Here is a 12,072-nt window from a genome sequence, read left to right on the forward strand (position 1 = left end):
GATAGAAACCAGCCTCGGCTTTTGTTTCAAGGAAAGTTGCTGAAAAGCTAAATGCCTGAGATCCAACTATAGCAGGTAGCTGCTGGTGAGAGTGAAATTTCACACACATTAATACTGAAATAAAAGTGTTTTATTTTATCATTTTCATAATGATTCCATTTATATTAAAGGTTAGAGATGTTTGACAGGTAACTCACTTTTTCCTTTAGCAATTCAAAAAGTAAATGACAGAGCAGTCAAGTTATCAAAACTGTATTTTAAGCATGCAGGTGATGCCTAAAAAAGTTCAAAAGTCTGTAAACATACAGGCTGAAAGTTAAACGGGACCATAATGTGGTGCCTTTGTTGGAAAATAAATGTCAAAAAGCTGAATTATTACATACACAGCTTATTTATATACATTACAAGCTTCTTAGTGCTTGTTACACATGTATCAGTCATGTAAATGCAAAACTATCCATTTGTCTCTAAAACGCACAAACGCTACACGGATATCGTCCTGAACACGTTGAATCCCGACAGAGCCGTGGAGACCATCATGCCCGGCATCTGCGGGTGCCAGTGGATCTCCTTGATCTCAGACTGACCCTGATGCAGGAACAGCAGCTGAGGGGGAAGGTCCCTGACCGCCTCCACCCTGGCGCCCACGTCGCACGACTCCACAGACAGATCCCACTGGCTGACGATGTCATCGGCGCCCGAGGCGGCGAACACGCTGGAGTCCACGGGGTTCCACTCCACCGAGGTGATGGGAGCGCTGTGCTGCTTGAAGTTGGCCACGGGACGCCCGGTCTACAGGAACAGGAGAGCAGTGAGGTGTGACAGCTGTTCATACAGTTTCAGCTCAGTGGGGTTTCACTCTGAAAACATACTAGGAGCAACCACTGAAGCTTTTTTGTGACCCGAGCAGTTACTGTCATGCTTCAGGCCTGCTTGAAGAACAAAAGGACTGGGTGTGCATCAGAAGGGTGATCTGTGCTCATGTTTTTACCGATGTACACAGAGGTGTCTAAACTCGTCATTATGGGGGAAAGGGTTAAATATGTCGCTCATACGGTGCAACTAGGACTTCGTGTGCTGTGAAAGTCTCATTCAGCTCTCTGTAATAAATCATGTAAATGTTTTTTCACCAAATATATTAAAATAGTTTCCTGATTTAGAAGGGAGGCAACAGCTAAAGCTATTATTATTACTCAACTGTACAACTAATATTAGGTGGGGCAGGAACACTAAGAGGTGAGACAATCTGACGGCACAAGCCTAAAGATTGTTTTCCATTTAACACTAATCGTGGGTCACAGTGACATGTTGGCACACTGATAATAGCTCTGTTATTGTGAGTGCAATGTGTGTTTAATTAGACTTGCATAATTATCTTTAGATGTATTGCCTCCATTTATTCTTTTGTACCTTAAACTGTCGCAGATCCCACACTTTCAGGAGTCCATCGTCCCCTCCTGACAGGAGGAATGGTTCGCTCCTGTTCCAGCTGATTACATTGATGTCCGATGAGTGAGCTTCATTGGCTGAGAGCATTGAATTGGGCGGGGCGCGGATGTCCCAGATCCGAATAGACTGATCCACTGAACAAGATGCAAAAACCTGGTAAAAGAGAGTCCAGATACTTTAAGTTTACTTTACAATAACTATTAACACAATAAGATCCAACAGCCTTCCCAAACAAGGAACTATTTCTTCTTAAGAATTTACTAGGGGAGGGCTCTGGTGGGCTTTGCATGCTTAATGATCCTTACTGCAGCAAGAAGTTTTAGACAAGACTGTACAAGTTGAAAATCCCTGAGATTCAAAAAATAAATAAAGAATACTTTCATAAATGCAAACACCCAGTCTTATAGGATGAATATCGACATGTCACAAACTGGTTTGGTGACTAACTGCTGCGCTAAGACTCGCGTAATTTACATAGTTTGGGCTGTAATTTGTTATGTCACAACTCTGTGGTGCCACACAGCAAGTGTTACCATATTCTATTTTTACCACGTGCCATTTAACAGCAAGTTTCCACAATTCTGCTCCGTGACCGCACCCAATTTTTTCAAAGAATTACCCACACATCACCAGGGACTTAACCTCAGTGGAAGATACTTAGAAATGTATAGACATCACAATTCTTAAGATTCAGAACAGCCACTCCTACTAATGTTACCGCTGCGGTTAAGGGTGCAACAAGCGAGCGAGCACAATCTGCCAAAGTTTGTGCCACTACGTCACCGCTGGTGTACAAACATACTGTAGCTTCTGTAGGCGACCACTGCAGATCTTCCACAGACTTTGTGTGGGAGCTGAAAGGTCGCTGGTCAATCTGCCAGGAAGTCCCCCCCTCCCGCGGCTCCCACACGTGGATGTTTTTCTTGCAGTCCCCGCTGACAAGCCGACCTGCCAACAAAACACAAAACTATTAACATTTTAATCTTTGACAGACATCTATGCAATTCTTTATCTCAGTCAATCGCAGCTTTCAAAGACATGCAAATAAAAACAACCCGTTTACATGTTTAAGAGGAACTTGTGTTCTTCTTTGTCGGCACTTTAAGGTGGATTTTCATTCTAACACATCCCATAAAAGGATTTCCTTCCAGCATTATTCTTATAAAAGTCCACACTGGCATCTTTGCACTAGAACTACTGCACGTTTTTAATCGTAGCTGATCACTCTCTGACGTATACACCAGTGTTAAGAACATGGGAACAAAAATATCTCGCACAAGGTGGAGACTGTTTTTATCATGTCAATCAGATAACAAAGTAGTCCAGGTGCAATCGGGGACCTGGCTGCTTGCACAAAACAATGTTGCCACACAGGGTGAGCTGAAAGGATGCATGTTTTGCTTTGCTTTTGTTTTTTCACATCTGTATAGCAGTCTTACAGGATAAGCCTCACTTACCAGGAACTTTAGGCGACCAGTCAATTGCAAAGCCTTCAGTCATGTGCCCTGAGAAACTGAAGAGCGCTGCTGCCTCCTTCTGCTGTTTGATGAACGCAGCCATAGCAGCAGAACTGTGGACGGCCTCCAGCTGGGATCGCAGATCAAAGATTTCCACCTGTCCCTTGTCTGACCACACAGCGGCTAATGACTGCTCTCCAACCTGAGTCACCTGGACGCCAAGAAGCAAAATTAGTCGAATCATCAGAGAATTAAGAAAAACTGATGCACAAGATACTGATTTTATTTACTTATAAACGTCTGCATACCCTGACTCTGTTAATCCCCCCATAGTGGGGCATCATGGCCAGTTCCATCTGTGGTTTCTTTTCTTCATCCTCCTCCTCTTCATCACTTTCCTCATCGCTGCTCTCTTCCTCCTCTTTGTCCTTCTCTGTTCCATGAAGATTATACATGCGCATGACCAAAAGTCTGCCAAAAAACAATTAATTAACAGTTAATTTATTGGCATTGATTTCTGGGACATACCCCGGTCCAAAAAGAAAAATCAAACTATCCTGCATCAGTGTGCTTCATCTTTGAGTGCTTGAGATTTTCCAATAACCTTTAATTGACCATTGAAGTCTCCACCGAAAGGAGACCTTTCAGGGGATGAGTACGAGAGCTGACATAAGAACAAAACTGAAACTGTGCATCACAGGAAAATTAAACCAACAAACAAATAAAAACAGCATTGTGGTGTGGTCTATAGTGAAGAAAGTCAATGCTTTAATGTTAGCATCCAAAATAATCTTCCCTTAGACATTAAAGAGTTTGCTTTTCTCTGCTATAAGCAACACATTTGGTAATAATAATAATAAACATGTACAACAGGAAAAATGGGAAAATAAGGGGAATTTAACATTACTACACATGGAAACGTGGCAATAATGTGATGATTTTGGATGAAAGGACACCTGCTGGGGACACCTGCACAAAGCAGCTTTTTAAATAAGGAATGAAGTTGTTGGAGGTCTTAAATTTAAAGAAATTAAAATCTTGCCCACTACTCCTGCAATACTGGTCTAATGTAAAAACATCTATCCTGTTATCTAATTAGAGGTCTTGAACCTGAACGAATGTGTGTCTCCTCCTGGCATCCAAGCAGGGATCTTTCACAGGTATTACTTATTGTTACTTATTATTAAGGTTAATTATGGTTATTTTTTCTTTCAGCTGCTCCCTTTAGGGGTCGCCACAGCACATCTGCCTCCATCTCTGGCTTCCTCCTCTGTCTCATTAGCCGTCTGCATGTCCTCCTTCACTACATCCGTGAACCTTTTTCTGTGGTCTTCCTCTTTTCCTCCTGCCTGGCAGTTTAGCACCCTCGCTTGTACCTTTCCTTCTTTTTCATTGCCTTCAAGCAGACCTTCCTTACTCCTCCTCCTTTTTCTTTGCCCAACAGTAGCACAATTTCCTCCAGCTGCCTGTCATTAACCCGGACCTTGACCGGGCCAGTACATAAAAAGCTCTCTTGATAATCTGCATATATGATTTGCCAAATGCCGTTCCTGATGCAACCCTCAGCCTTTATTCGAGCTTGGGATCAGCACTTGCAGTAACCTGGCTTGTGGCCCACCGTGTCTGGCATTGGTATTCTTTTATTGTTGTGTGAATGAGAAAGTGTGAGTGAACAGAGTTTCTACAACATCTACACGTTTTTTTTTTATCCCACACTGTGATCAAACTATAGTCAGACTATAGATGACCAACTTAATCTGTTACACAAACTCATTGTCTTAGGACAACTTTGCCATGAATTAGGATAAAAATGCAACTACAAATACCGGTGTTCAGCTCTACTGCTCGGCACATGGCTGCAGCAGAGTGGAGCTGCTGTTGCTTCTTAATGTGGTGAAGCTTAATGCCTGCTTTCAGCTTTTTGAACTCTTTAACTCTCCCTACTCAATACTCCAGAGTAAACAGACCAAGCGCTCACTTTGTGCTACTGATTAGCTGCGTTACAGTGATGTGACTTTTAAAATTAGAGTAAGCCAGCCTTTATTCTGTGAACTGTCCTAGTAATAATAGGGAGAAAATGGAATATTAATTGTGGCCTCACGGCTAGGAGGTTCAGGGATTTGAACCTCCCAACAGACTGGGTGGCGCCGCTCTGCGTTTTCTTTTAGCTCACTTTCTCCTACAGTCGAGCGGCTTACAGTTAACTGGTGACTTAAAGCTGGGTGTGAATATGAGCATGAATAGGTGTCTGTCTCTGTAGCCTCCACAGCTAAAAAAACAAAACCATGGAAGTGCCAAAAACTACAGGTGCTCAAACAGTCGCTTCAGGCTAGCCAAAGCATTAAAATGCCCAAATCCAGCCATGAAGCTACCGTGGTTACATCCTGGTCTCTGCAGCCAATCTCTCCCATTATAACAGCTGTAGAGGAGTGTGTGTTAATTTAATAACTCACCAACTTGGATTTCATTTGGATGTTTTTCATAACTCTGACTCCCAGCTGTGCCAGGATCAAGCAGCTGCAGCCAGCTGCTGTGTGCCAAACTTGTTCGTGCCCTTTGGCACATTTTTAATAGAACAATCCGCTGTGTGGTATGGAGTGTCCAACAACTGTATGCTTCATTTTTAGGGAGAAAAATTCTAGTATTTAGAACAAATTAGTAGTAAACACATTTAAACCTGCAGGTCTCACAATTCCCCAGCTTGGATAAACTGGAAAGTTACCTCAGGGCATCCGGGCTAAAAGCTATACCAAATCAGCATGCATACTCACACCCCTTGGGGAAAAGGGAGCGGCTCAAAGTACCCAATTAGTAATAATAAGGAATTATATTTGTCTGGGAGGGTTGCACACAAATGGACGCAGCTTCCTAACCAAGCTTTTTAGCATTAGTGGAAAACAGTCCAGTCCAACCTCTCACGCAAAAATGAACACGTCCCACTGCAAAAATGCTTCCCTCTGCTTATGGTTTTTGTACTTGCTCTTGTTAAATTTCAAAAATATCCTTTTGCAATCACTTTACTTAATTAGTCTTGCTCTTAAATAATATTTGCAAGCCATTATTTTATCCTCTGGTGCTGTGTTTGCTCATTTTAACTTTGCCTAAATGTTGTTATGCAACTGCCATCTGAATGCCTCTGCTACGAATAAATATGTATTTAAAAAATGGGGGGATGGGGGGAGTTTATGGGTTTAACTTGCCTCTTGCACAATGTCAGCTGGATAAAATTACTCCAGGCCAAACATGACAGATCACTCTAAAATATATTTGTGAAACTAACCAATGACACCAGTTTAAACGACCAAAATAAACACACGGAGGTGCAGGACATTCGGCGTTATTGAGCAGGACCTTTAAAAATGGTGCTTCCGGATTAAATGCTGAGTGCCGACCGTAATGAAGGTGTGGGTTAAAGGTCAGTGGCCCTGTACCTGTTTTTCAGAGCTGTGTCCGCCTGCGTGCCCGCACAGAGCAGCATGGACAGGGGAAACTGCTCCCTGCTGTCTCCATCTCCATCCCTTAAGATGTCGAAGCTCAGGCATGGAGCACCTGAACATAAACAACAAGATAACTTAAGCCCAGAGATCCCACATGGTGGAAGCGTGAACTTCACTGGGAGTAATGATGACTTTAACTTGCCTGTCTGGCACTCGTGATACATGCGGTACGCGGAGCGGTCCATCTCCAGCTCCTCCCCGGGCTCAAGCGGCTCGATCCCGGGCACGTACACTTTCTTCTCCTCCTCTCCCTCTGCCCCTTCCTCTTCCATTTCCACCCCTTCGTCCTCATCGCTGCCCGCTTCGTCCATCTCCTCCATCTCGTTTTCCTCCACGGCGTGCTCACCGGGCGCAGACATCTTGGCAGAGGCACGGTGTGGCGTACTTCCGGTGCAGGCAGCGGCCACGTGGTTTAAACGCCGCTCACCCTCCTCACCAGTGGCGCCCCTCTCTCCCTGTTTACGGGAATTCAGCTGACCTCTTTGGCAAAAGAGCCCCTGTTGCCAGGAAAGACCAGGCTTGCAATTGTTTGTCTCACACTGTAAGCCCAGAGGATCACGTGAACATTATTAGCGTGGACACTGTTAGCGTTAGCTACATGTAAATGTTCGGTTTCCTCCCTGAAAGATAATTAGCCTTTTGCTTAAGAACATTTGGGATCGTGTCCATGCACCGATCAGTAAAGAGTCTTCACCTCTGAGTCATGATTGTGTGATTTTATGAGATTTATTTGAATGTGCTGTACTACATCTTACGCAGCACAGCCTGGTACTGACGGGGCTCAGCAGCCCCTGCACCACTAATGGGAAGTCAGGCTTTGACTCACAGCTACTCACTGGCAATAATTTATAGATAGTTTTGCACTGATTCTATCAGGGTGTTGGGAAACTGCCATAAAAGCTGCTATGCTAAATTCATAAGAATACTTGGGCAATTTCTCTTATACACGTTTGTCTAAGCACGTGTTTCTTTCTTTCTTTCTTTCTTTCTTTCTTTCTTTCTTTTTACATTTGTGTTTGAATTTCATTATTAAAATTATGGCAGAGATTCTCTTGAAACCTTCTCTGCTCTTTTAACAAACACTCACATATACATTTAAGAGATTGTGAAACTACTCGGGGGGTTCTGTCAGGACAAAGGTGTTTCTTTCACGTGTAGCTGAGTACAAGTAGAGACAAGTGCTCTTTTATTACTCATCGAGGTCTTTGACAAGAGCCATAACATCCCGGACATTCCTCTGTCATCTGCAACTGATCTCTTAAACTTTTTATTTATTTATTTTTTTAAAAAAATTTTTAAACTAAAGCTGCAGAATATATTTGAAGAGTTTGCACACAAAGGCTGCCTCTTTACAAGAGAATCTACGGTTGAGTTCACACGAATGCAGACTCTTGCAGTTGGAATGCAAGATTAAACACAAAACGTAATCTCTTAAAAGCAGCAGGGACAAAACTGTAAACATATAACTCCGACTGATTAAATACGTTGCTGCTGCAAATAGCAGTACCACACTGCAAAGTTACCAATGCAAACTTGGCAAGAATTGTACCTGTGATTGCTCTGCAACTGTAGTTTTATTAATATCATAAGTTAGTGCTGATTATAGGCTACAGTATCATTATGCAGGCATTACAGCTGTAATTGGCGGTGCACTGATTTTAACAACTTCATAAACTGTTGAGTTTTTCAGTGTGCCACAGTGCATAATCATTTTTTACAAATGTGGAGAGAAATGACAGTATTTACCTCTAAAATGTGGCGTAAAAGTGTCTTTAAATGAAAAAATTTTTTTAAATATGTATATCCCAACACTTAAGCACATTTAATTAAGTAGCCTAACTGTAAATGTACATTCAAAATACTGTAATAAATATAACACAGACTTTGGATACTGGCAAGTTACACCAAAAGCTAACGATGCATATATCTAAATGTCTTTAATTTATTTTTCTGTACAAAAGTAAATACATATACATCCATTTGTAAACAGTGGCAGGCAATGCCCATTAGCAAGAAGAACATAAACCATAGATAGCTTGCTCTAAATAGTGATGCTATTGGATTACATCTGCGATATCACCTCTTACAGAGCGCTGTTGGACGGCAAGACTGGTGGTTTGCTCTAATTTTGTGCATCAGATGTAACACTTGAGTTTCACAAAGCTTACCACACTGAAACACAAAGACAAAAGCTTAAGAAAACAGTCATCAGTGCCTATAAAAAAGACCCTTTTTTGACAACTATGGTAGCAAACACCAGTAGAGTCTTAATAATAAGGAGCTCCAAACAAATGCAGAATATGTTGGGGGAACCCCACTGGACAGTGGCGGTGTGTCTACAATCCTGCCAGATTCCATATTGTCTACCACTCTAGTGGTTAAAAGTCTGGCCCTTGATGGGCTGTAGTCCTTCCTTTCAACAGACGGTGGCAAGTTGGGCAGGGTGCATGTTTCTATTGAAGGTGGGCACCCAATTTGAATCCACCGGCTAAAAAGTTCTGATGTTAACTTTAGGAGTTCTTCTGGAGAGGAAGACACCGAGGAGAACTGGGATAAGTCTGTCTCCTCCCGAAACATCTGCAGCAAGGAAACAAGGAAGAAAGATCAGTATTATCAAGGCAACAACTCTGACTAACAAAGTCATGTTTGAAACAGCTACTTGATACTGAAGCGAGCAATGTCACGACAAGAAAAAGAGAATACGTACTTCCATGTTTCTGTTCTTGCTAATAATTTTATCCAGTGTCCGTGTAAGTTCCACAACAAGAGAGTGATTTAAGTGTTCCTCCCAGAGGTTTGTCAGGAGCACTTGCCAAGAATTATGGAGGACATACGCAGCAGGGAACACGCAACACTGCGAGGAAAAACGGAGCAACACAACAACCCCAAAATTAGGACTAGCACGTAAAACACATGACAAATCACCGCAAGAGCCACACAAGTAACCGTGTTACGAGAGAGGCTGGAGGCCACTTGGGACAACAGACTGTTATTAAACAGAGCATGTGACTTGTTATAGTGGAAGACGACCAAAGAAAAAAAGCAAGTAATTATTCTCTTTAAAAAAAAACCCAAGTGGGCTTCAGGAGAAGGTTAAAATGAACAGAATATATAAGATCTATATGAGCACTTCCTATATAAACAACTCACCGGATCGGTGTTACAGAGCATGTGTCTTGTATATCGATGCACCACATAGTAATCCTTAGGAAACACTGTGCGCTGAAGGAGGGAGAAAAGAGGCAAAGATGAGAAGCCAGATACCCAGAAGGACCACACAGGTCTACATGGACATAGAAGTAAATATTTAGAAACGAAGTAAAGAGAGTTTCACTTACAAAGCCTGCTGAACTCGAATCGATGGTCCCTTTGATATTTTTCACACCTTCCAGATCAAACTCACATCCACCACATGGGGCAGTTAGTAATGACAGCAACAGTAGAACTGTTGGAGACATGATAAGAGCGAAAGCCACAGAAAACAAGTCACATAATTGCTGGAAACTTTCTGTGGTTTGTAGCTTGTTCAAACTGCATAGCTACTAAAAAGAACATGACATCATTTCCTGTGTAAATTAGCCATTTCTTTCTTTTTTAAAAAAAGAAAACAGCAAGAAACACTGGGCTACGATTGCAACATCTCTAATTTAATTAGGGCACCAGAAACGGCTGTAATGTTTCAAAGTGGCGCAAAAAAAATCAACTTTGATTCACCATTTAAATCTTACTGTGCATTAACCAGGACTGCTGTTTCACTATAATCCCACAGACATTTAAAAAGGGTGAAAAACAGACAAAAATTTAACATGAAAATAATAGTTTCTCACCTCGCAGTGTCATCGTTTTATCTTGACTGCATGTCCATTTCTCTTGTTGACAGCAGTGACTCTGCAGGCAAGCTTCACTGTCACTCTGTAAAAGGCGAAGCTTCCTCCTGTGGTTTTTTTACAGGTCTTTGAAAGAGCAAGCTTCTGTCTCTTCTTCGTCACTGCTTGATATTTAGTCTTCCTGTTCACATCCCTGAGATCATCCCCTTCTCTTTACTTAGGGTCCTTTGGTACTTTCCATGCACATGCCCCACTTGTCACCTCACATCGACATGCTCTCTCACTTTGGGTTTTCCCACTTGAAGCCAGGGTGGATGCAGCCTTTCACTTTGAAAGCCTTGTTTTCTATTTTCCTTTCTAAATCTTTTCTCCTTTCTCTTTCTCACTACTGACCTAGAATTTTCCTGACCTTAAGCCACTCTGTCTCCGTCCCTTAAAAGTGGTTAATGAATAAAGTGCCAGAGCTGACCTCTTCCCCTGGATTTCTCCCTATCCCTCTGTATCCTACTCAGACACAGGCACAGCTCAAAGTGAAAGTGCTCCGCTCAATTCTCCCTTTATGCGTCGGCCACTCCCACAGGCACACGTTTTACCTCACTATTGACTGACCCGTCTCCCTCCCTTCTGCTTCCCACATTCCCCAACACCCCCCACCCCCCACCCCCATCCTCCCGCTCCCACCCCCATCCTCCCGCTCCCAACCAGGGCCGAAGAGGCTTAGTTATGCAGTCAGAGCATATGTTTTTCATTTGGATTCTTCCCCACACCTCTCTGCCTGTTGATTCTATCAGTCTCTGTCCCGTAAGTCAGTGCGCAGTATCATCCCATTAAGTCATCCATTAACAGTCAGTTTCTTTTAGAAATAAGGATCACATTCATTACATTCCTCGAAGAGCTAACGAGAAAGATTGCAACACTGAATTGCCAGAAGATGCAAGTCATCCCAACATGACTGCTTTCTTTAGTCATTAATGTTAAAATTAGCTTTGCAGAGTTGGATGGTATGATTGTGATGCGGAGCACTGTGCACAGCTGTCATCATCCTGTCTGTAAAGTGTTGTTTTGTGGCCTCAGGTTATGCAAAGCATCACGTTGGTTTTGGATATCAGTCAATGTCAACAGAGGAGTTGATTAATGATGAAAGGAAGGAAGTCGTTATTCTTCATGTTTGTTGGATCATAAGCCAAAGGACAGAGGAAAATTTCCCAGAGAGGTATCTCTACTGACAGGAAAAGGAAACCAGACAGCCGCAGCAAGCGAGGGCTCCATATTCCCCAAAGCATGACTAAATCAAAACCTCTTCACTTATGCTACGTTTATAATGATAGACAGAAATATCTAATCAGAGTGCCGTCTTCCTGGTTCATACTGCATTTAAAATTCAGAGGGAAGTAAATACGCAGAAAATTTGTGAAGCTGCTGCAGATGAAGTCCACACATGTCGGAGCGTAGCTCAACAAATGAAATCCAGATTTAATAAAAACAAAAGAAGTGCATTCCTTTAAAAAGGAAAAAAAATAGTCACTCCAATATATGCAGACTCACTTTTTCCTTCATAATTAGGACTAAAACACAAGTTTGAAACTTAAAATTTTGGGGTCATGAAAAAAAAAAATCCAAAAACAACCTCCAACTTAAACAAAGCCACATTTTACTGAGTAAAGTCTGTGAGCTTCAGCACATCAACAGGCTCATATAACTGGCATGGAAAAAACAAAAAAGCAGATCAGAGTGACTGGCTTATTAAAAACCCCAAATCCTGCCGATGTGGTCTTCTGTCCCGGGTCCTTGTTATGCAACACTTTTTGTATGTTTCAGGACTTGGGGGGAAAAAAAAAAAAT

At 42.3% G+C, this 12,072-nt stretch overlaps 2 protein-coding genes across 2 annotated transcripts; both read right to left on the bottom strand.

The window, feature by feature from the left end:
• Positions 1–115: 115 nt before the first annotated feature.
• Positions 116–6,799, bottom strand: grwd1 (glutamate-rich WD repeat containing 1). The gene is made up of 7 exons (XM_006802965.3): positions 6,546–6,799; positions 6,338–6,455; positions 3,215–3,377; positions 2,907–3,117; positions 2,252–2,397; positions 1,411–1,602; positions 116–792 (listed from the first exon to the last, which is right to left on the bottom strand). The coding sequence occupies exons 1-7, from the start codon at positions 6,760–6,762 to the stop codon at positions 484–486; spliced, it is 1,356 nt and encodes a 451-aa protein (XP_006803028.2). The 5' UTR covers positions 6,763–6,799; the 3' UTR covers positions 116–483.
• Positions 6,800–7,978: 1,179 nt separating this feature from the next.
• Positions 7,979–10,744, bottom strand: zgc:174888 (uncharacterized). The gene is made up of 5 exons (XM_006802964.3): positions 10,231–10,744; positions 9,742–9,848; positions 9,554–9,625; positions 9,111–9,257; positions 7,979–8,980 (listed from the first exon to the last, which is right to left on the bottom strand). The coding sequence occupies exons 1-5, from the start codon at positions 10,241–10,243 to the stop codon at positions 8,645–8,647; spliced, it is 675 nt and encodes a 224-aa protein (XP_006803027.2). The 5' UTR covers positions 10,244–10,744; the 3' UTR covers positions 7,979–8,644.
• Between the last annotated feature and the right edge of the window lie 1,328 nt (positions 10,745–12,072).

Source organism: Neolamprologus brichardi, chromosome 11 (assembly GCF_056152115.1).
Source record: "Neolamprologus brichardi isolate AB-2024 chromosome 11, ASM5615211v1, whole genome shotgun sequence".
Lineage (NCBI taxonomy): Eukaryota > Metazoa > Chordata > Actinopteri > Cichliformes > Cichlidae > Neolamprologus > Neolamprologus brichardi.

Excerpts from the sequence above, each read along its gene's own strand:
- grwd1 (XM_006802965.3), bottom strand. The coding sequence starts at position 6,762 with ATGTCTGCGCCCGGTGAGCACGCCGTGGAGGAAAACGAGATGGAGGAG. Across the intron at positions 3,378-6,337 it reads GACACAGCTCTGAAAAACAG|ACTTTTGGTCATGCGCATGT; the intron begins GTACAGGGCCAC and ends GTTTTTTGGCAG. Across the intron at positions 1,603-2,251 it reads GGTCGCCTACAGAAGCTACA|GTTTTTGCATCTTGTTCAGT; the intron begins GTATGTTTGTAC and ends CTCTTTTACCAG.
- zgc:174888 (XM_006802964.3), bottom strand. Across the intron at positions 9,258-9,553 it reads TGCTCTGTAACACCGATCCG|TGTTGCGTGTTCCCTGCTGC; the intron begins GTGAGTTGTTTA and ends TTTTCCTCGCAG. Across the intron at positions 8,981-9,110 it reads GCAAGAACAGAAACATGGAA|ATGTTTCGGGAGGAGACAGA; the intron begins GTACGTATTCTC and ends TCCTTGCTGCAG.